The sequence below is a fragment of the Xiphophorus maculatus genome, chromosome 10 (genome assembly GCF_002775205.1).
Source record: "Xiphophorus maculatus strain JP 163 A chromosome 10, X_maculatus-5.0-male, whole genome shotgun sequence".
NCBI classification, from domain to species: domain Eukaryota; kingdom Metazoa; phylum Chordata; class Actinopteri; order Cyprinodontiformes; family Poeciliidae; genus Xiphophorus; species Xiphophorus maculatus.
The window spans coordinates 3,630,681-3,651,258 of record NC_036452.1 but is presented as its reverse complement, the minus strand read 5'-3'; the positions used below and the strand labels follow the sequence as shown (position 1 = coordinate 3,651,258).

Here is a 20,578-nt window from a genome sequence, read left to right as displayed (position 1 = left end):
CTGTGCTTGTTCTCTCCTAAAGCTGAAGTTGGTCTCGAATTTTGTGCAACTTAACAGTTGCTCTGCAGTTCCGCTAACCTTTAGCTTATCGAGGATGGACTGGACATCTGTTGGTGGTTCAGGATGTCTGCTAATGCTGCCTTCATCAGTGTTTGCTGAAATTCTCTGAAACTGAACTTTACACTGTTTACACAGTCAACTTCAGTCAAAAGTCCAAGTCTAGTCCTGGGTTTCATCCTCATCACACAAGTTCATGACCTGGACAGGAAAAACTTGCCTCTCAGACATCAACTACCAGTCAGTCGCCTGGCCAGGGTCCAGGAGCATTAAAGGACAGTTTTCACTGAGTTTTGCCATAACTGCAGCAGCAGATGAGGCTTGGCTAGTTTTGAGATGTTTTAGGAAAACATACAGGTAAGATTTTGCTTCTTTGATTTTCATGCTTTAAGTATAAACAATAACAAAGTGAAAGTATAGGTTTGTGCTTCTAACTGCACTTTTTTCAGGCTAGATGTTGTGACATGCTATTGTCAGGAATTTAAATATGATTATTTTTTTACTTATTTTCTATTGTGTTGTTTGTTTCAGAATTGCATTTTTTTTTCTTTTTTGACTTGGGGTTACAATGGCAGAAAAATAAATATAATAGTTTCAGAAAGATTACGGAAAAAAATGCCTGAAATAGTTGAAAAAGAAACATAAAATCCAGGTTTTATATTTTTGAGGAAGTAAATGCCGAGTCCTACAGATTTATGTGCAAAATGTGTGAATCATCCAAAACAAAAGACCTTGTAAAATGTTGCCTGGAGCTGATGAGAAAGTGTCAAAATTCACTGTGAAAGAAATCCTGCACATCACCTGAAAGGACACTCAGCGAGGCAGAAGAAATTTCTCCAAAACCAGCAGCTGCAGTTTGCAAATGCAGTCAGAGACGTTAATTATTGGAGGTATTTCCTGATAAAACTAAAACTGAAGTGTTTGGCCATAATAACTATTGTTACATTTGAAGGAAAAGGCTCAAAACATCGCTACAGCTGTAAAGAAGGAAGGTGGCAGCATACTGATGTGAAGGAGTCGTTTCTTTTGTGCTCTTCACATGACACAATGAAGAAACACGATGTGGAAATATGGAAGCATCATGTCATGGCAACATGTTGTGCAACATTAGAATCTAGTTCAGAAACATCACAGTACTATCTAATAATTATCACTTAACTAACTCATTACTATCATGCATTTTTCATCAGAGTGGTGAAATGGTCTTTTTTCTTATTAACAGGCGGCTTGTCTTGATGACAAGTGTGCAGAGATCCTCAGAGAAACAGGATGACTCACTCAAACCTTGGCACGCTAACACAGCAGGATCACTACAATTTCCAACATGAAATTAAAAATAAGCTGATGTTATTTAAATATAATTTACTTAGTTGGTTTTAACATAAAGTAGTTGTTTAATTTCTGATTAATTACATTTTAGCTTATTAGAAATGATAATAAACTACCACTAGCTTATTATCATTAGAAATGATTTCTAATGATAGCTTATTAAATTACCGAATTACAGAATTCAGTCATTTTCTTTTACTGAAACAAAATTACATTCCAGGTGGATTTAATTTGTTATTATTACATGATTGTGCAGCTAAAATAAATCATCAAACACTTGCAGTGAAAAATTACTCCTGAAAATCATTTTACTTTGGAAAAAATCCAAATGTGCCAACATTAGCTTTTATGTTTTTGCTTTTTATTTGATGCGGTTTCAGATGACAAAAATCTTTTAAAAAATGTATTTTACGTAGCTAATTTCATACCTTAGAGAAATTCCTGTGCAGTGATTAATGCCAGTGACGGTTAATGATTATAACTAACGAGGCAGTAATTCCAGGATGTGGGAATAAATGCAACGCGTCACATCATCTTGGTTAGTCAGTAACTCATGTGGTCGGTTTAATCTTAACACGTTCCTGGCAACTTTGAACCAAAAGTAAAAAATAATAACTCCTGGAGCGTCTTTTCCTGCTGGTGGATCTGTTTCACAGAAACACACTCAGGTGATTAAGCCTTTGAGGAAGCGTCGTTTTACAAAAACTGAATCACTTTCTGCAACGTTTTTATCTGTCATGTGATTCCTGATTTCAAGTCATTCAAACACATTCTGCTTTACGTTCTAAGTTTTCTTTAACTGAATTAATAACGTCAAAAAGACACAAAAACTGAGCTAATCAGTTGTTATTTATAGTCAACAGTAATACGGCACAAAGATGATTATTGATGATGTCATTATACGTACTGAAACACGAGTCAAGTTTGAGTAACAATGTAGTCCAATGTGTTTAATTTAAGTTTTACTCATTAAATATCTAAAAAAAATCTTGGTTTTGAAACTTGTACTAAAAATAAAAACATATTCAGTACAGCAGCTCCAGTGCAAAATAAAATACTAATCAAGAAAGTAGTTCAAAACTAATTTTCAGGAACTTGAAAAAGGATTTTTGGTTGGAGATAAATCTAATATTTCACCAGGATCTGTTACAGGAAAACATTTCATCATGAAATCTTTTCCTGTTCCTCGTCACAAACCACTTCAGTGGTTTTATTTTTAGTAGATTTTCCTGGAAGACATTCAGTGTTTTTCACATGCAGCTTATTTTGCTGCATCCTGAGAACAAGAAAAATAAAAATTTGATTAAAACATTCAAATACAGGAACCAATAAAATGTGCAAATGAACAAACTAAAAAAAGCTCCAATGCCTCATGTGATGTCAAAGTTTGTTTTGGGTATTAAAATGAGATCTAGAACAAAAAAAATAGAAAAACTGTTTGAAAAAAATATAATTTTCACTTTCTGCAGGTGAAAAACTTTATTTAAAGTAGTTTTATTGATTTGACTGAAAACCCTGATTGGTAGATTCAAGGTGAATTTTAGGCAAACTTTAGAAATTAATGTTTAAAAGACAGAAACTGGATAAGATCTTTAAAAATCTTAGCATTTACCTTTTTTAGATATTGACAAATCCTATTAAGTTATGTCAGTGTGATAAAAGTGATTTCACCAAAAATAAAAATAAAAAAATCAGTGACTGGCATAACCATGAGCTGTTAGGAAACATGCAGGTTTAATCTTAAGAAATCTGGCTACTGAACCACAGAGTAGCTGATTCACTATGACTAAAGCTACAGCTGCACGTTATGCACCCAGTAGGGGGGAGGGAGAGTTATCCTGCACCCTTAGGAGGGACACAATGGACTGGGTGACTTATAAAAATCCCAGGATATAAAAGGTGTCAGAAGGATTCTGTTGTTACATTCACAATGGCTTCGTGGAAAATGCTGCAGGTTCTGGCTTTGCTGAGCCTTCTCTTTGCAGGTAAGTCATTCTTTTGTTTAGAAAAGTTGAAAAAAGGAAAAGGTTTAACTAAATTCAAAGCATTGCATTGCTTAGACAGGAAAATAATTCAAAAATAGCTGCAAAATCTAGTTTAATATGCACACAACTGATTAAATTTCAGACTAAAATATATTTTTTGTGCACATAAAACTCATCTATTTTATTCAACATGTTTGATTTGTTATTAAAAAATAACCAAAATCTATAACTTTAAGAAACTTGAGATATGAACAGAATTTTTTTTTTACATATTATTACTATGGAAAATAACAGTTTTTTAAAATGTCTCTGATGTTTTTTCTCTCCTTTTCAGAATCACACGCACAACTTAAAGGTATGTAGACGATTAAATCTCTGATTTTCTTTGAAGAATGTTATAAATTGACCTGATTTCTCTTTCAGAGTGCGGGTTCGCTACTCGAAATCCCAAAATAGTTGGCGGTCAGGATGCGTCACCTGGACGTTGGCCGTGGCAGGTCAGCCTGCAGAGGAAAGGATTCGGGAATCCATTCCATCAGTGCGGCGGGTCGCTAATCACCAAGAACTGGGTGCTGACTGCAGCTCACTGCGTCAGTGGGTCAGTGGAAAAATTATTTGTCTTTGAGAGCAAACATTACTTTACAAATGATTTACAGTAGAGTAGCTGACATTCCTGAAATATTTGACTTGAAATGTTGCATACACTATAAAACATTTGAGCTATATTTAGTTGAGTCTACTATCTTCTTCTCTTTAAGTCAAATAAATTTAGCGAGTTTTAGATTTTGGACCTAAATGTTTGAGTTTAGGAAAGATAAACTTACAGCAGTAAGTTGTGCTAACTTTTTATTAAGAGTTGAATAAACTAGAGTTTTTAGGTTAGCACTTAAAAAACTGAAAGAAGAAAAAGACAGGAGTGGGAACTATTTCCCAGAATGCTTAGCGGCGTGTTTTTGTTTCCTGAGATGAAGTTACATTGATCTGACTCTTGTGTTATTAAGGCAAATGTTTATTTTAATGCAGCTGACAGTTTGCAAAGCTTGAGGATAATGTCCTGATCACACTAAATGTTTCTGAGCTGAATTCATTGAGATGTTTCATAAAATTCATCATCAGATCAGAAATTTGGTTCATGTGATTTGAAACTAGAATTTAAACTATTCTACAGTGAAATAAGTTGTTATTTTAACTTGATATTGTGAGTAAAATAATAGAGAAATGTGTCTCTTTAACTGGGTGAGGGCAGTTTTTTTTCTTGCATATTGTGAAATAATTATTTGGTTTAAATTGCAGCATTAAGTTAAAACTCACAATTCAAGATTAATGAACTTAAAAAACAATGTTTAGACAACTTGTCTCTGGTTGTTAAATCAACTTCATGAACTTTAATTTCTGAGTTAAAACCAAAATTATTTTCTTGTCGACTTAAATTTCATTTTCTAGGCAGAAGGTGGACTTTCATTTTCAAGTTAAACCAACTTAAATGCTTTACAGTGTAGTCACTCAAAATGTCACATAGTTGCCCAATGTTAGAAAGAAAACAGAACAAAGCAGCAGGGAAATCTAAATTAAATGTAAATAATAATTAAAGAAGCCCCATGTTCCTGAATGAGACCTTTTTTTCTGCAGGACCAGACCGTCGGAGTTGCAGGTTTCTCTCAGTCGGCATCAGCTGCAGGGCGGCAACACAAACACCCAAGTAAACGTGGGAGTTGCTCAAATCTTTGTGCATTCTGGATATGGCAGCAAGATGTTCAACGACATTGCGTTGCTCAGACTCTCCTCACCAGTGCAGTTCACAGACTACATCAGACCGGTGTGTTTGGCAGCCAGTGGCAGCTGGTTCAACAACGGCACCGACAGTTGGGTCACCGGCTGGGGAAACGTAGCAGAAGAAGGTGAGATTTGTGTAAATAAATACTGTATGGTTTTGTTCTGATTTGCTTGGCTCTCAGCCCAGAGTGGCATGCTGAAGGGGCGGCACAAACACTTAAAAAATGTTGATTAAGGCTCACAGCTGTGCCTTAATAGATGAAACCTGGAAGTACTTGAGACCCCTTCTGAAAATGCTTAAAATTTCCAGAGGTGGTAAAGTACCCAGAAATTGTGCTCAAGTAAGAGTCGCACTACTTGGCCTGTTAAAACGCATTAATTACATCGAGTTTTTGTTAATTTAAAAGAAATGTTCTGAGAGTTTGGACTAAAAACTGGATTCCGATAATAGATGTTGAGTATGCTTTGTGTTGTGTTGGTTGTTTGGTAAAAGTTTACCAAGTTCATTATCAATGTGTGCGCCTCCTCTTTTTGCCCCACAGTGCCTTTACCCCCTCCTCAAACGCTCCAGGAAGTGAAGGTGCCAGTTATAGGAAACCGACAGTGTAGCTGTTCCTATGGAAACGGTGTAATCACAGACAACATGATCTGCTCCGGTGTTCTGTCAGGAGGAAAAGACGCATGTCAGGTAAACTCCTCGGTCCGATTTAAGCTCAGGATGATAAACATGACCGTTAGCGAGTCTTTACATTTTGAATTCGTCCTTCCTGTCGCTTCAGGGTGACTCAGGAGGTCCGATGGTCAACGAGCAGCGCTCACGCTGGATCCAGTCTGGGGTTGTCAGTTTCGGCCTCGGCTGCGCTCGGCCCAATCTGCCTGGCGTTTACACCAGAGTGTCCTGGTACCAGTCCTGGATAAACTCCGTCATCCGAGACGAAAAACCAGGATTTGTCCAGTTCACCTCCAGTGGAGTGGATCCTGACAGCAGCTTCAACTGCAAACGGCGGCCATTTTTACCCAAATAACAAGAACAACACTGAAACTAACAACTGGGTTGGTCCAGGTGTTACACTACAAATTTAAGTAACATAATTCACTGCAAAACCACAAAATCTTATCAAGTATTTTTTGTCTAGTTTTTAGTGCAAATATTATTCCTTAATATTCCATGTTCCATGTTATCAGTTAATTTGTCTACCAATGGAACTAGTATGTTTTCATCAATATTAAGGAATTATTTACTTATATATTGTAAGTTAGTTTTGTTTTATTTCTATTTGACCAGAAATACTTGGTAAGCTTTATTTTTACAGCTTTCTTAATGTAGGTGGGAAACTGTTTCCTTTAGTCCTTCTGTAATTTTGCCAATGTTCCTGTTTCTGTGAATCATTTATAGTGATTTAAATTATTTAATAAACTCATTCGAGCATCACACCAATGCTTTTGTCCTTATTTAACACATGCAGCATCAAATTTGAACAAATCAACAGACTGACACCAACATGAATGATATTATTGATGCAAAGAATACAAACAGAAACCAATGATGATACTGATTGGTTTAACTGCAAGCTGAGTTTTTATATATTTTTTTTATTTTGAGAGATCGGTGATCAGCTGACATTTACATGTGAATCCGATCTTATCCATCGATCTTATTTACCTCAGCAAAGGTCTAAAAATCATCCACTGTCCTCTTCTGCTCTGCAGTGAGCGGTTTGACTGACAGACCGGCCCGCAAAGTCACTTCTGTTAACAATAGTCGCCCCGCTGTTACCAACTTTGTTAATCGACATTTCAGACAAAAAAAAAAAAATTGGCATCGGCCAAAATCGGAATCAGCAGGTCAGACTTGTTAAAGATTGATAATCTGTGATCGACTAGAAAACTGCAATCGGTGCAGCCAAGTAATTTAATAAATGTTTGTATTTTTGACAGAATTTCTTTGTTTTTTATTTTGAACTCCTGTCCTGTAAATGTATACGGGGCTTTTTGTCTGAGACCAGCAAACTCTTTTATTTATTGTTCTACATCACCACACCTCACCAACCAGATATTCATAAAACATCATTTGACAGAGTCTGAAAGCTTTTTGCTGTTGTTTCATAATAATCAGGAGGATCCCAGACTCGTTAGTTTTGATTAAAGTTTAATAAAAACAGTTTAAAATTGTAAACTGTTACAATTTTAACAGTTAGCCAAACGCAACCTGTTGAAGATAAAGAAGTGTGCAAAGAATTTGAGACAGAAGTTAAACTTCTGGCCCAGTTTTGAATCTTTTGCTGCCTCTAAACATCCGGGCGGAGCTTCAACGCTGATCTTCATTCATGTGTTACAATAACTCATTTCTGTTGGTCTATCACACAGAATCCTAATGCACAGTTTATTTTATTTTATTATTTTATCTAAATACTGTTATACCTACAAACGTTTTTATTTTAGTGGATTATGCATTGAGAATCTCCTCCTGGTCCATGATAGCTGAAACAACACAGACTGTAGAGCCACAGATCAGAGTTTAAAGTGATTTTAAGTCTAAAATGACACAAAATAAATTATTTAGAAATAAATTGATTCCTTTAGATTTTTTTCTCATGAAAGTGACCGAAATAAATATTTGCCCTGTTTTTTCAGTTTAAACCAAAGTGCAACAGAATATGCAACACAGTTATAGTTGCATTAGAGTATCTTTATTAACAAAACCTTTTAATTTATAACAACCTCGTAAGTTAATTTATTGTGTGGAAAAAAATATATACAAATATGCAAAATAAAAATTACAGTAATAACTGAAGAGCAAACAAATAAACATTAAAAGCAAACATTTAAAATGTTTTTCCTTAAATATTAATTACTTTTTTGTTGTTTTTCAACTATTTTTGGTGTGAGAAAATATGCATTAAAGGGTTTCAGGTGGAATCTCTGAGGTTTTGTTTTATCGTTTGGTGACAGGCGGCCGGCGCTGACAGGTGAAGCTGCTGTCTGGATCCTCTCCTCTGGAGGAGAACTCCACAAAGCCCGGTTTGTTAAATCTGATGACAGAGTTTATCCAGGACTGGTACCGGGACACTCTGGTGTAAACGCCAGGCAGATTGGGCCGAGCGCAGCCGAGGCCAAAACTCACAACTCCAGACTGGATCCAACGTGAGTCCTGCTTGTTAACCATCGGACCTCCTGAGTCACCCTGAACGGCAGAAAGGAAGAATTAGTGGCTTATTATTGTCTCTCCAGGTTGGGCACTTGGGCTGCTTGTGTCATATTGACATACGAATACATCAAAATTAGAGACTTCATCATTTCTAGGTTACACTCTGCCTGTAACATACCTGCTATTATTAGCTTTCACTGCAAAAACACAGATTTTCTCAAGTATTTTTAGTCTAAATTTCTAGTGCAAACTTCTTAGTACACATGAAATAGGACAAGAGTAGCTTACAAGTACATTTTTAGCAAGATTTAGGAGTTTGATTTAGGTAAATAAATCCTCAATATTGATAAAAAAAAATTGTAATTCCACTGACAGATAATTTCACATATAATATGGGAAAAATATCTTATTAGACATGAAATAATCTGCCAACTTTTCCATCAATATTAAGGAATTATTAACTTAAAACAAGCTCCCATATCTTTCTTAAAAGTTACTTGTAAGTTAGTTTTGTCTGATTTCAAGGGAACTAGGATATTTACACTAGAAACTAGACAAAAATACTTGGTAATTATGTTTTTTGAACTGTACATTATGCTGGTATTATCATTCGTCTTGATTTTAACCTCAAGCAAAGACGCTCTAATTTAATTTGCATTTTGAAACACAGAGTGGTATTTACTGTAAGTGCAATATGTTAATTTAACAATTTTAAAGTAACATCTGCAGAAGAACAATGACTTTACAGTAAACAAGTTCAATATCGTTTGTTTTTAAAATGTGAAACACAAATGCAGACAGTGTAAAATGTGAAACATATTACTACAAAATAAAATAAATTGACGCTCTGGTGGTGTTGGGCCCTAAACTGCTGCTTAACTTGCATTTGCCTTGGGCCGGCTCTGCATCCAGGCGACTGGTGAAACGATCAGCCTACCTGACAAGAGTCTCTTCCTCCTGAAAGAACACCAGCACAGATCATGTTGTCTGTGATGCTTAATCTTCCAAGCAAACAGTTGCACTGTCTGTTTCCAATAACAGGCACCTTCACTTCCTGAAGGGTTTGAGGACGAGGCAGAGGTACTGTGGAGGATTACATTACTGAGATTAGCACACAACAATACGTACTCTGCAACATTAACTCTGTCATATGATTGTAATGGAGAAAATACAAGTTTTTTTTTTATGAACAAAGTTAATGTGGTTTCATAAAAAGCAAAAACAAAAAAATAAGCATAAGTGACACTTTGGTACTCTAAACATTATCGCTTTTAATTTACGTTTTCCTTCATAATTCTCTTTTTTCCTTTTTTTCTTGACCACTAGGCTGGAAAAGGAGCCATTTTTGCCTCACAGTGAGAATAAATCTGTAAAACTCACTGTCAGAGAGCAGCAGTAGCTCTCATGTTGGAATCACCAAATCTCCATGACGACCATAAAATGGTTGTCATGCCAACCAAAACTATGGGAAGCACGAAAAAGCAGGAAAAGGTCTTCTCTGTCTACCCATCACAAACCTAAATGTGTGTAATTTATTAAACCCAACTGGAACTTTAAAGGTGACCTATTATACTTCCTTAAACAGGTTTTGATTGGTCAATTGGCAATACAAAACCTGTTCGTTACATTTTGTTGCACAACATCATTCTCAGATAATAAGATTTCAGTCTGCTCAGTTCTGCCTGTTTTAGGGTGTCTTGTCACTTTAAATCCAAATAAGTTGCTGCTGGCCACGCCCCTCCCCCCAACTCAACATTTACACTCACACATGAAAATGGCAGCAAACAGATGTGCCATTATACAGCTGAACATATTTGATAAGCAGAAGTGGAGCCTCCTGTGCAACCAACAAGAATGCGGCAAGTGGTTTCTGGATGGTAAGTCAACAACAAAACACTTGTCTTTCCCAGCAGCCATTGTAAGGTACTGTACAGTGATAAAATCAGCTGACCAAATGTGTTGGAGCTCTGCTTACGTTGCTAGGTAACAAGCTGAGCTTGGTTGATGTTGCTAAGTAACGGTACAATTCCTATTGACTGTGACTCAACAATGGGGAGATTTTTCAAAGGGCTTATTTAAAAACATTTACTCATTGCCAAAAACTGGCTGAGTGTTTTATTTAATGATTTGAGTTGAGACCCAAATGGAAACATAAAAATGTGCAAAAAGTGAATATTGCACAATATATCCTCTGTAATCCCTGATGTTGGTTGGATGGGAAAAAAAGATTGAATGAAACGAAAGTGGTAAATCGAAATAAAATTAACTTTTTTTTTTTTTTTACTTTTTTGGTCATCTCAAAACAACAGGAGATAATTTATCCACTCAATAAAAGCACTAAAAGTTTGGACCGGTCAGGATGAGTCTCCTCAGGTGAATCTCACCTCCTTCTGCTACGTTTCCCCAGCCGGTGACCCAACTATCGGTGCCGTTGTTGAACCGGCTGCCACTGGCTGCCAGACACACCGGTCTGATGTAGTCTGTGAACTGCACTGGTGAGGAGAGTCTGAGCAACGCAATGTCGTTGTCGTTGGTGGTCTGATTGAACTTGGGGTGTACGATGATTTTTCCAATGTTCCTTCTCACTACGGTTTTCATGTGTTTGTCCCTCCGGTTCTGCTGCCCCAGAACGGCCTTCCACAAGGACGGAGTTGGACTGCAGGGGTAAAAAAAAACACAAGGAATTTATTCCATTACAAAAAATTATGACAATGTTTTCAACTTCTTTCAGTTGGACTCAGACCTGAACCTTCAGAGTCACACAAAGACAGTTACAAAGCCAGTCTTCTATCACCTGAGTCGCTTTCAATCAAAACTAAAACTCCACCTGTTTAGAGTTGCTTCAGAACCATAATAAATGAAACATTAACCAACATGTTTGATGTTTATTGATTATTTTAATGATGAAACATGATAAAAATCTAAAGTTGCCTTGGTTTTACAACTGTGGGCTACTGAAATGTTGTGCTGGTGAAATGTGCAAAACAGTGTAAAACATTTGTGAAGCATTTAATTCTGTCTACTTGTTCTTCTCTTTAAGTTAAATAAATTTAGTGAGTTTTAGATTTTGAACCTAAATGTTTGAGTTTAGGAAAGATAAACTTACAGCAGTAAGTTGTGTTAACTTTTTATTAAGAGTTGAATAAACTAGAGTTTTTAGGTTAGCACTTAAAAAACTGAAAGAAGAAAAAGACAGGAGTGGGAACTATTTCCCAGAATGCTTAGCAGCGTGTTTTTGTATCCTGAGATGAAGTTACATTGATCTGACTCTTGTGTTATTAAGGCAAATGTTCATTTTAATGCAGCTGACAGTTTGCAAAGCTTGAGGATAATGTCCTGATCACACTAAATGTTTCTGAGCTGAATTCATTGAGATGTTTCATAAAATTCATCATCAGATCAGAAATTTGGTTCATGTGATTTGAAACTAGAATTTAAACTATTCTACAGTGAAATAAGTTGTTATTTAAACTTGATATTGTGAGTAAAATAACAGAGAAATGTGTCTCTTTAACTGAGTGAGGGCAGTTTTTTTTCTTGCATATTGTGAAATAATTATTTTTGTTTAAATTGTTGCATTAAGTTAAAACTTTCAATTCAAGATTAATGAACTTAAAAAACAATGTTTAGACAACTTGTCTCTGGTTGTTAAATCAACTTCATGAACTTTAATTTCTGAGTTAAAATCAAAATAAATTGCATTTTCTAGGCAGCAGGTGGACTTTCATTTTCAAGTTAAACCACCTTAAATGCTTTACAGTGTACAAATAAACTGAATTGTGTTTTACATTTTTCTTTCCAAATGACCCCGTTGAGAATAATCGTAAGCTTATTATTTTATGACACGCTTCCTTTCACTGCAACCAGCAGTGTTTGCAATGAGAACTTTGTTTATCTTTGCACTTACTCAGTGATGCAGTGAGCTGCAGTCAGAACCCACTTCTTGTTGATCAGGGAGCCGCCACACATGAACCAGCCTGAAAGCTGCAGCTCCACCTGCCAGGGCCAACGTCCAGGTGAGGCATCCTGACCTCCAACTATCTTGAAGTTGCGCGGAGTGAAGCCACATTCTGAAACAAAACATCAGTTCAGACGACATTAGGATGCAAACGTTCAACTAATCTTATTGCGCAGGATATTTTAAAGAGGCTTTAGGTTTCTACCAACCATTAATCTGTGCTTCGGATCCTGGGGAAACGGGACAAGAACAAACACATTTCAGTTGATTTTATTCAACAAAACACAGCACTTTAGTTTAAAGCCAGAGCTCAAGATTTACACTAAAAATATATTGGTTTTGTGATAAAATTGTAAAGAATACCTTTTAATTGTTAATAATAACAACAATAACACAGAAAAGAGAGAGAGCTTCCACCTACCTGCAAAGAGAAAGTTCACCAGAGCCAGGAGCTGCAGCAGAGTCTTTGCAGACATTGTGGAGGGAAGTGCAGAATCTGTGTCTGAAGCTCTTTAAATATTTTCTCCATCCGTCGCCTCTTCCTGTGTGTTTCACCTAAATAGCCAACCACATGGGAGCTGCTCCGCTGATTCCTCTTTCTAAGAATCATGTATGTTTCCTTCAAAGAACTGCCATGATGTAATGGTGTCAAAAATAAACGCCACACGCTTCACTTCAGTCTTCCTAAAGGTTTATACAGGGACTGAAATTCTGCTTGTGTAAATTTATTTTGACAAACATGCTGTAACTTTTCTGTCAGTAGGATTTGAGTTTTGTATGTTTAAATGTCGTTATTTCATATAATATAAAAACATTACAGAACTTTAGCATGATTTGTCTCATCTGAGGCTTTAACCCCTTAACGTTTTTACCAGTGTTTCACTGAGCAGCAGCTCCTATAACGAGCTCAGCAGCTCCACCAGGTGTTTGCTAATTGCTGCTGGCTAGTCTGAAGGAGCCGAACGAGGGACTGCTGCTGTGCTCAGAAGCTTGGAAACCGCATCTCAGAGGAGGAGCTTTGTCCTCGAGGGCGGGGCTAGGTCCACCCAGCTGAATGGTTGCCATGGAGATTAAAGGACTTTTTTCAATGATGCAGAAAGAGTCAAAAATGTGAAATCTGGTTTTGGGGCCCTCTAGTTCTGCTAACGATGTGGACTGGCTGCAATCAGCAGCCCAATCATCAGATCATTCACACACCTGCCATAAACTTAATGCATCTCTAGCAGTGCTGTTTACATTATTTACATGTATAATCGGTTCCATTTATTGGCCAACTGATTTATCGATCAGTTGAATTCTGGGAGCCGATTTCCTTAATTTTGGGGGATCGTGATCGGCCAATACTTAGTGAAGCCCATCTTATCCACTGATCGTATTTTTGTCAGCAAAGGTTTATAAATCAGCCTCTGTCCTCTTCTGCTCCGCAGTGAGAGGTTTGACTGACAGACCGACCCACCAGGTCAGGGCTGCACGTTTACAGTTAACAATATTCACCCCATTGTTGCCAACTCAGGGACTTTCTTGCTATATTTAGTGACATTTCAGACAAAAAAAATTAATATCAGCCTAAATCAAAATCAGCAGGTCAGGATCTTTAAAGATCGGTAACCAGGAATCGGCCAGAAAACTACAATCGGTGCAGCCCTACACACATATTCATGACATTCTTTGATTAAATTAATTTCTCTTAAGCGTTACTCCAATAGCTATAAATGTAATTTACACCAGGTGAGTCTTTCTCCCCTGGAATGTGGACCGGTACCGGTACTGGACTGATTCTGAGCCGTCAAATGATTTTCACTTAGAAGTTTCACTTAGAAGTTGATGTAAAAATAATGTTTGTTTTAGCCACAGAATGATTTTGCTCAGCAGCAAACAACATATACAGCACAGAGCAGCTCATCATGTAGCAGCCATGTAGCCTGACATAAAAACATTTTGCTGGACAATGTCAAACATTGAGAAGTTTTAATTATTGTTATCAAAAACTGTGGTTTGAAGCCAAAAATACCTCAGAAATATCCAGAGCCAAGCAGGAGAATCAACTCATTTAAAGTTAAAACTCAGTTTCACACAAACACAAAGACCTTAGCTAGCATAAATGTTTGGCTGTTGAACTGGACCGGTCCAGTTCGCTATCAAGCTAATTTTCTATTAGCAGCTTTACAAATCTTTACATTACATTACATTACCAAGACACATTAAAACGAACCTTTATCTTGGCTTTTTTCTATTCTTCCTCTTTCTTTTCTCCCTCCTTGAAGGATAAGTCCTTTTTTGAGACATTGTTTTGCTAATTTAACTTCTGACCGGAGCTTTGGACCTTTGGCTGTTCTGAACTGCAGCTCATGATACCGGCGGAGCGTGCGGTACCTACCGCGGCCACCAGGGGGCCCAAGAGCAATTTATTATTTTTCTTTTTATCCATAAAGTAATGATTTTTACATACATTATCATATATATATTATTGTAAAAACAAATCACTTTATAGTGAAATTGTGTGTTTTTGATATTATAATGACATAGAAATTATTACTAGAAAATAATAATCAGCTCCACTGAGGGGGCCCCTTAGTGGCCCTGGGGCCCTAAGCGGCTGCTTAGTTAGCTTATGCCTTGTGCCGGCCCTGGTGAAGTGTTTCACCAAAATGGAAAATTAGAGGAGAAATCATAAAGCTGGAGCTTCAATAAATCAATATAACCACAAGGAAAGAACATTATGTAGAAATATTTAATCCACACTGTGAAAGCTTCAGTACAAATGTGTCTCGCATCTTCTGGCCCAAATTAGTAATAAATTGGCTTAATAAAAACAGCTCTAAAGTTAGTTTTTTATTATTATTTAAATTTGGACAGCACTGGTTGAACTGCTCATTCTGATGTGTTTACTCTTTAATTATTGGCAACAATCTGTGAGGTAAACATGAAAACCAGACAGAGTCCAAATCACATTCATCTTTTCTGTTATTATTACCAGAACTGCCTGGTGTCATCTTGACCTTTTCTAAGGAAAGAAGCCATAAGAAAAGATCAAGATGACAGGCAGTCCACTCCTCCTACCTCCGACTTCCTGGAGTGACATGTGGTTGATTGTCATTACCATTCGTTAGTTCTCATGAAAATGACAACACTGATCAATTGTTGGGTACTAAGCTAAAAATATAGTTGGAAGTGATTCATTTCTAATGAAATTTCTATTTTATATGCAGAGAAATGACTAATTAGGGGTCAAAAGGAAATACTTTGACACATACAAACTGTCAGTCGGCTTTAAAAATAATATTACATGAAGATTTAATTGTTGTTGTGTTTAAATTACACATAAATAATACATGATGCACTTTTTCTGTTTAATATAAATCCTCAAAATATTTGATTTTATTGCATTTTTATGATTGAAAGTGTCATTTTAAATAAATTCATGTCAAACAACATTAAGTTGGGGATGACAAATGACAAATATCACAGTGCTATAATAAAAATAAAGAACAGCCACAGACATTGACAATAGATAAAGTAGAATAAATAAAGTAAAAAATAAAATTTAAATAAATACATACATAAATGGGTAAAATAAAACAATGTGTACCTTTTAGTTTATCATTTTTTCTTAACAAAAAAGTCAAATATACATTCAAATATATATAATAAGAGATCTGCTACAGTAAAACGAAACGTGAAAACAATAACAGAGAAATCTGCTAATGAGATACTGTAGTTAAATTTCTGAAGAAGAGTTCATGTTTTTACAAGTTTCTGATTATTAAAGTTAAGCTTTTCAACAGAAGCAGAATATGCTTTTCAGTCCATTATTAAATGAGGGGACATAATATGTGGATGTAATATTTTGCAAGGATTATAATTAGATTTAATTTATATATTTCATCTGAAGAAAAGGCTGAGTTAATGGGAAAAGTACAAAATGACCAGAAATATCCTGAACAGCAATTAAAAGATTAACATATTTTGATTTTACTTAAAAACTTTCATGATTTTCACAGTACAGGGTTTATGATATGTTTTATCACATAGATTATTTACGGTAATCTACATATTTCTAGAAAAAAAAATCACCTTCAGAGGAAGACGATGATGATGATGTTTACAGCAGTGATTCTGGATTTTTCATCAGAATAAGTCATTTTATCAGGAAGAAGAAACAGAGCAATGATTGTGACTCAACATCCAAATATAGAATCAATTATGTGGAAAATTATTCAACTTTTGTGCATTAATAGATTTCACCACATGTTGGATGGAGCTGAATATAATCTGTATTACATAAATAAAGACCAGCCGGGTATGTCAGTGAATATTCTGTGGTATTTTATGTAAATTCAATGAGGAGTTTAGCTATTTAAATACGCCACAGAAATGTTTACAGTGTTTTCATTTTGCTTTTTGTCACACTAAAATATTTTAAGATCACTTAATCCGAGGGAATACAAAATACGGTTTTCAAATGAAGATTTTTTTTGTGAAGAGAGAAAAAAATATATACGTGAAAATATAATTGACCCCTTTTTTAAAGTGATATGTTAGTTGTGATAAATCACATTTCTTGGTTTAGTTTAACTATCCACACCCAGGCCTGAGAATTCACTTAGATATCTGTATTTATAAGATTAAAATCATTTCAAACCATAAAAAGTTTAGAAAAACATTAAAGGGTTTCACAAATAACATAGAATGCACGAATATATGTTTTATTTAATGTTTATTACTAAAAGTATTAAAATATATAAAAAACGGAAACAGTTTTGCGTAAAACAAATGTTGAGGTCAGCAAGAAAACAAAACCTGCTTTTGCGACACTGAACCAAAATCGGATATTTGTCTCCCTCTGCTGGTAAAACTGAGTAATTACACCAAGGAGCCTATGCGTCGTTATAAGTTTAAAATCATTTAAAACCATAAAGTGTTTAGAAAAACGTGTAAAGGGTTTCAGAAATGGAAAAATAGAATACAAGAATATATATTTTATTTAACATTTATTACAAAAATTATCAGAATAAATAAACTGGACCAGTTTGGCCTAAAACAAATGTTAATTTCCGCAGATTGTATTTCTCAGCCAGGAAAACAAAACCTGCTGTTGCGACACTGAACCAAAACCTGATATTTGTCTCCCTCTGCTGGCAAAATGGAGTAATTACATAAAGGAGCCTATGCGTCGTTATAAGTTTAAAATAATTTAAAACCATAAAGTGTTTAGAAAAACGTGTAAAGTGTGTCACAAATAAAAAATAGAATACATAAAAATATGTTTTATTTAATGTTTATTACTAAAAGTATCAGAACAAATAAAATACTGAACCAGTTTACTCTAAAAGAAACATTGCGCTCGACAGATTGCATTTTCTATCCAGTCTTTTCCTTCATTCCTTCGATTGCTTTCTGTCTCTTCAGGTTGGTGTAGAGCAGCGCGAAATTGATGACATACGTTGAGACACACACCATGCAGAAATCTCCCAGAACAAAGGCGAGAATAGATGCGAGATAAAGCGAGCCGGCTACAGAGACCCAGGAGCAGATGACCAAGGCCAGGGCTGCCTTTTTAGACAGAGACAATCCTGCAGTAAAGAAAAATGAGTTTATATGCAGAAATCAAGCCCTATAATCTCACACGCAGGCCGAGCTATAATAGACATAACGGTTAGCGTAAAATCCCTGCCCTATAATTTGCAGAGGACAATGGTGGACCTACCCAGGCCCATCTGCAGAGTGTAAAACAGGACGCCGAGGACGCTGTTGGGCTGGTTCAGAACGCTGTCTTTGGCCACAAAGAGCTGGACCAAACCAAAACCACGTCCCCATCTGCCAAAAAAAGGAAGAAAAAAATAAAGGCGGTAACATCAACAAAATGCATTCTGAAATGATTGTTAAAAAACTGTTGTCATAAATTGTAATGCCTTGTTCTGGGGTAATGGTTCAGTGGAAGGAAAAAAAGAAAATGAATCAATTTATCATGGTCAATTGTCAACTAATCGCTAATTGGAGTACAGACTAAAAAAAAAGCCAATTTGGTGCAAGAACAACGCAGTCAGAGCAGTAATTAAGCCCAAACCGTAAACAAATACTTACATTTTAATTTAACACAGAAAAAAACAACTTTGTGAATAAATATTTTCTACCTAGAACTCCTCAAGTGACAGTTTTAGCTTCACTTAGTTCAAGATCTGTAAATAAAAATTAAAGCTGCCGTATGTAACATTTATTAAAAAAAAACCCAACAAAAAAACATTTTTACATATTTATTGAAACTGTCACAGTTTATGAGTTTATAATGCTCTTCTGCTTTCTTCCAGTGCTAACTAAAAACAACCAATCAGAGCCAGGAGGCGGGTCTTAGCGCTGTCAATCACAATCTGGTGTGGCCCATGTTGCAAATGCTCAAGCTAGTTAGCACAACCATCAATAATGGCAGATAAACGGTTTTCCTGTGAAGGCAAGATGACTCTCTATCATCAGCTACATTTATCAGCAAGTACATGAGATTGATTGACAGCGCTAAGACCCTCCTCCTGGCTGTGATTGGTTGTTTTTGGCTACGAGTGCTGCATTTCATCAGAGGGCAATAGCAGCTCAGGAGCTGGCCAAACATGTGCTGCCAATTTATTTAAGAAGGAGGACAAAGATTTGCACTAATATTATTTAGTTTTGAATTTTAAACACTATACTACTGTGTGAAGACTTGAGACTGAGGAGGTTCACCTCTCAGCAGGACGCCACAGCCAGAGCTACAGCAGAGTGGTCAAAATCCAACCGTATCATTGTGTTGTAACGGCCCAGTCAAAGTCCTGACACTCTATTTTTAATATGATTTTGCAAAGCAGAATACGTAAATCTGGTAGAAACAAACCCAAAAGTTTAACAGTTATAACGTCAGGAAAAGATGGTTGTAAAAAGTATTTAATCAACGCAGACTGAATACAAATGTACGCCGCACTTTTAAGATTTTAATTTATTATAAACACGCAAAAACTGAGTGTCATTTTTCTTCCATTTCACAAATACAAACTTGTTTTTCTTTTGGGGATAATATAAAATCCCCAAAAGAAAGAAAAAAAACATAGTATTTGGTTGTTAATACTTATTCACCAGCCAAAACAATCGGCTATGCAGCTGAGTCGCAGAAGAACGTTCACTTTATGGGTTAAAAAGAACGCAATTTCCAAAGGAATTTCAAATATTCCACACGTGGCAATAAAAAGAGGTTTAAATGCGGAGCCAATCCACTCTGAGCCACAGTTATGTAAAGTTATGGTTTACCTGCTTCGTGGATTCTGCAGGTGTGATTTTAAAAAACAAAAGCTGTGAATGAAATTCCTACCTGGAGGTAAAAACCTTGGAGCAGCTCACAGACTCCCCCAGGTCGCACATCGCCCTGTAATCTGGGTCTCTCTCTCGGGAAAGCTCCACATGAAGAGCATAAACAGACAAAACCAAACCCAGGAGGCCCAGAACGATGCGCGCTGTGGGCTCCCAGCTCGGCAGCCCCTGAGCCGCAGCCATGTGGAAAACCTCACGGAAACAATGAATATAGAAAATATAAATCGATTCTAACAGTTTCTGCTTTCTTTCTAATCCAACCGAAGTCCGCTTACAGTGGGCGACGTGTTAAAAGTCACATCCTCACTTCTGATTGGCTGGCTTCATTTTTGTCCCCGCCTGCCATTGGACGGTCGGATCCAAACGTTTATTTGGGCAAAAATGCTTTGACTTGTCATTACATAATAATATAAAATTAATACATTACAGGTTACTTTTATTACTGTTGTAGTTATTTTTTTTTTTAAATCTAGCAGTGGGTGGAACAATTTTAAACTATTTTGTTGTATTGAAAACCAATAGATTTTTTGTTTGGAATTGGTTTATTTTAGAATTTTGATTATCTTGTTTTTCTTTTGTGCAAAAACAACAACAAATAAAACAATTCTGAGTTAGTTAATATGATCAAATAAATTGGCGTAAGGGAATAAGTTTTCACTAGAATTTAATTAAAGTGTTACCCCTAAATCAGCTAATAAATTATGTAAATAGATTATTTAAGCTTCTATCCTGGTGTTTCTGCGCAAATTTTGACATTTTAGTGTAAATTTGATTAATTTAAGTCTCCCTGCATTCACACTTTTTATGTAAACAGCTCAGACAGAGTGGTTAGTAGGACATAAAAAAAAAATGAAGAAGCAATGGACATGTCTTAGTTGTCAAATGTGCGCTCCGGTTTCTTTCTTTCTTTCTAAAAATATATACCATTACGTCATAATTGCCTGTATTTTTCTCCAACTTTCATAAAATGTGGAAAACGACGTCACCTCCCATGAA

The 20,578-nt window shown here is 36.0% G+C and overlaps 3 protein-coding genes across 3 annotated transcripts; 1 reads left to right on the top strand and 2 right to left on the bottom strand.

The window, feature by feature from the left end:
• Positions 1–2,844: 2,844 nt before the first annotated feature.
• Positions 2,845–6,576, top strand: LOC102230155 (prostasin-like). Its single transcript, XM_005810857.2, has 6 exons — positions 2,845–3,371; positions 3,706–3,726; positions 3,795–3,969; positions 5,001–5,269; positions 5,687–5,832; positions 5,924–6,576. The coding sequence occupies exons 1-6, from the start codon at positions 3,317–3,319 to the stop codon at positions 6,167–6,169; spliced, it is 912 nt and encodes a 303-aa protein (XP_005810914.1). The 5' UTR covers positions 2,845–3,316; the 3' UTR covers positions 6,170–6,576.
• Positions 6,577–7,996: 1,420 nt separating this feature from the next.
• On the bottom strand, positions 7,997–13,552 carry LOC102229892 (testisin-like). The gene is made up of 6 exons (XM_005810856.2): positions 12,672–13,552; positions 12,460–12,480; positions 12,200–12,362; positions 10,677–10,948; positions 9,230–9,375; positions 7,997–8,328 (listed from the first exon to the last, which is right to left on the bottom strand). The coding sequence occupies exons 1-6, from the start codon at positions 12,724–12,726 to the stop codon at positions 8,080–8,082; spliced, it is 906 nt and encodes a 301-aa protein (XP_005810913.1). The 5' UTR covers positions 12,727–13,552; the 3' UTR covers positions 7,997–8,079.
• A 3,950-nt stretch (positions 13,553–17,502) lies between these two features.
• Positions 17,503–19,875, bottom strand: LOC102224968 (vitamin K epoxide reductase complex subunit 1-like protein 1). The gene is made up of 3 exons (XM_005810839.2): positions 19,584–19,875; positions 17,958–18,067; positions 17,503–17,823 (listed from the first exon to the last, which is right to left on the bottom strand). The coding sequence occupies exons 1-3, from the start codon at positions 19,763–19,765 to the stop codon at positions 17,612–17,614; spliced, it is 504 nt and encodes a 167-aa protein (XP_005810896.1). The 5' UTR covers positions 19,766–19,875; the 3' UTR covers positions 17,503–17,611.
• Between the last annotated feature and the right edge of the window lie 703 nt (positions 19,876–20,578).

Bases quoted from the DNA above. Each gene is read 5' to 3' on its own strand.
- LOC102230155 (XM_005810857.2), top strand. From the start codon at position 3,317: ATGGCTTCGTGGAAAATGCTGCAGGTTCTGGCTTTGCTGAGCCTTCTC. The intron at 3,970-5,000 runs GTCAGTGGAAAA...TTTTTTCTGCAG, and splicing joins GCAGCTCACTGCGTCAGTGG to GACCAGACCGTCGGAGTTGC. The intron at 5,270-5,686 runs GTGAGATTTGTG...TTTGCCCCACAG, and splicing joins GGGAAACGTAGCAGAAGAAG to TGCCTTTACCCCCTCCTCAA.
- LOC102229892 (XM_005810856.2), bottom strand. From the start codon at position 12,726: ATGTCTGCAAAGACTCTGCTGCAGCTCCTGGCTCTGGTGAACTTTCTC. The intron at 10,949-12,199 runs GTAAGTGCAAAG...TTACCCCTGCAG, and splicing joins GCAGCTCACTGCATCACTGA to TCCAACTCCGTCCTTGTGGA. The intron at 8,329-9,229 runs GTAGGCTGATCG...TCTGCCGTTCAG, and splicing joins GAGGAAGAGACTCTTGTCAG to GGTGACTCAGGAGGTCCGAT.
- LOC102224968 (XM_005810839.2), bottom strand. From the start codon at position 19,765: ATGGCTGCGGCTCAGGGGCTGCCGAGCTGGGAGCCCACAGCGCGCATC. The intron at 18,068-19,583 runs GTAGGAATTTCA...TTTTTTTGGCAG, and splicing joins TCCAAGGTTTTTACCTCCAG to ATGGGGACGTGGTTTTGGTT. The intron at 17,824-17,957 runs GTAGGTCCACCA...TCTTTACTGCAG, and splicing joins CACTCTGCAGATGGGCCTGG to GATTGTCTCTGTCTAAAAAG.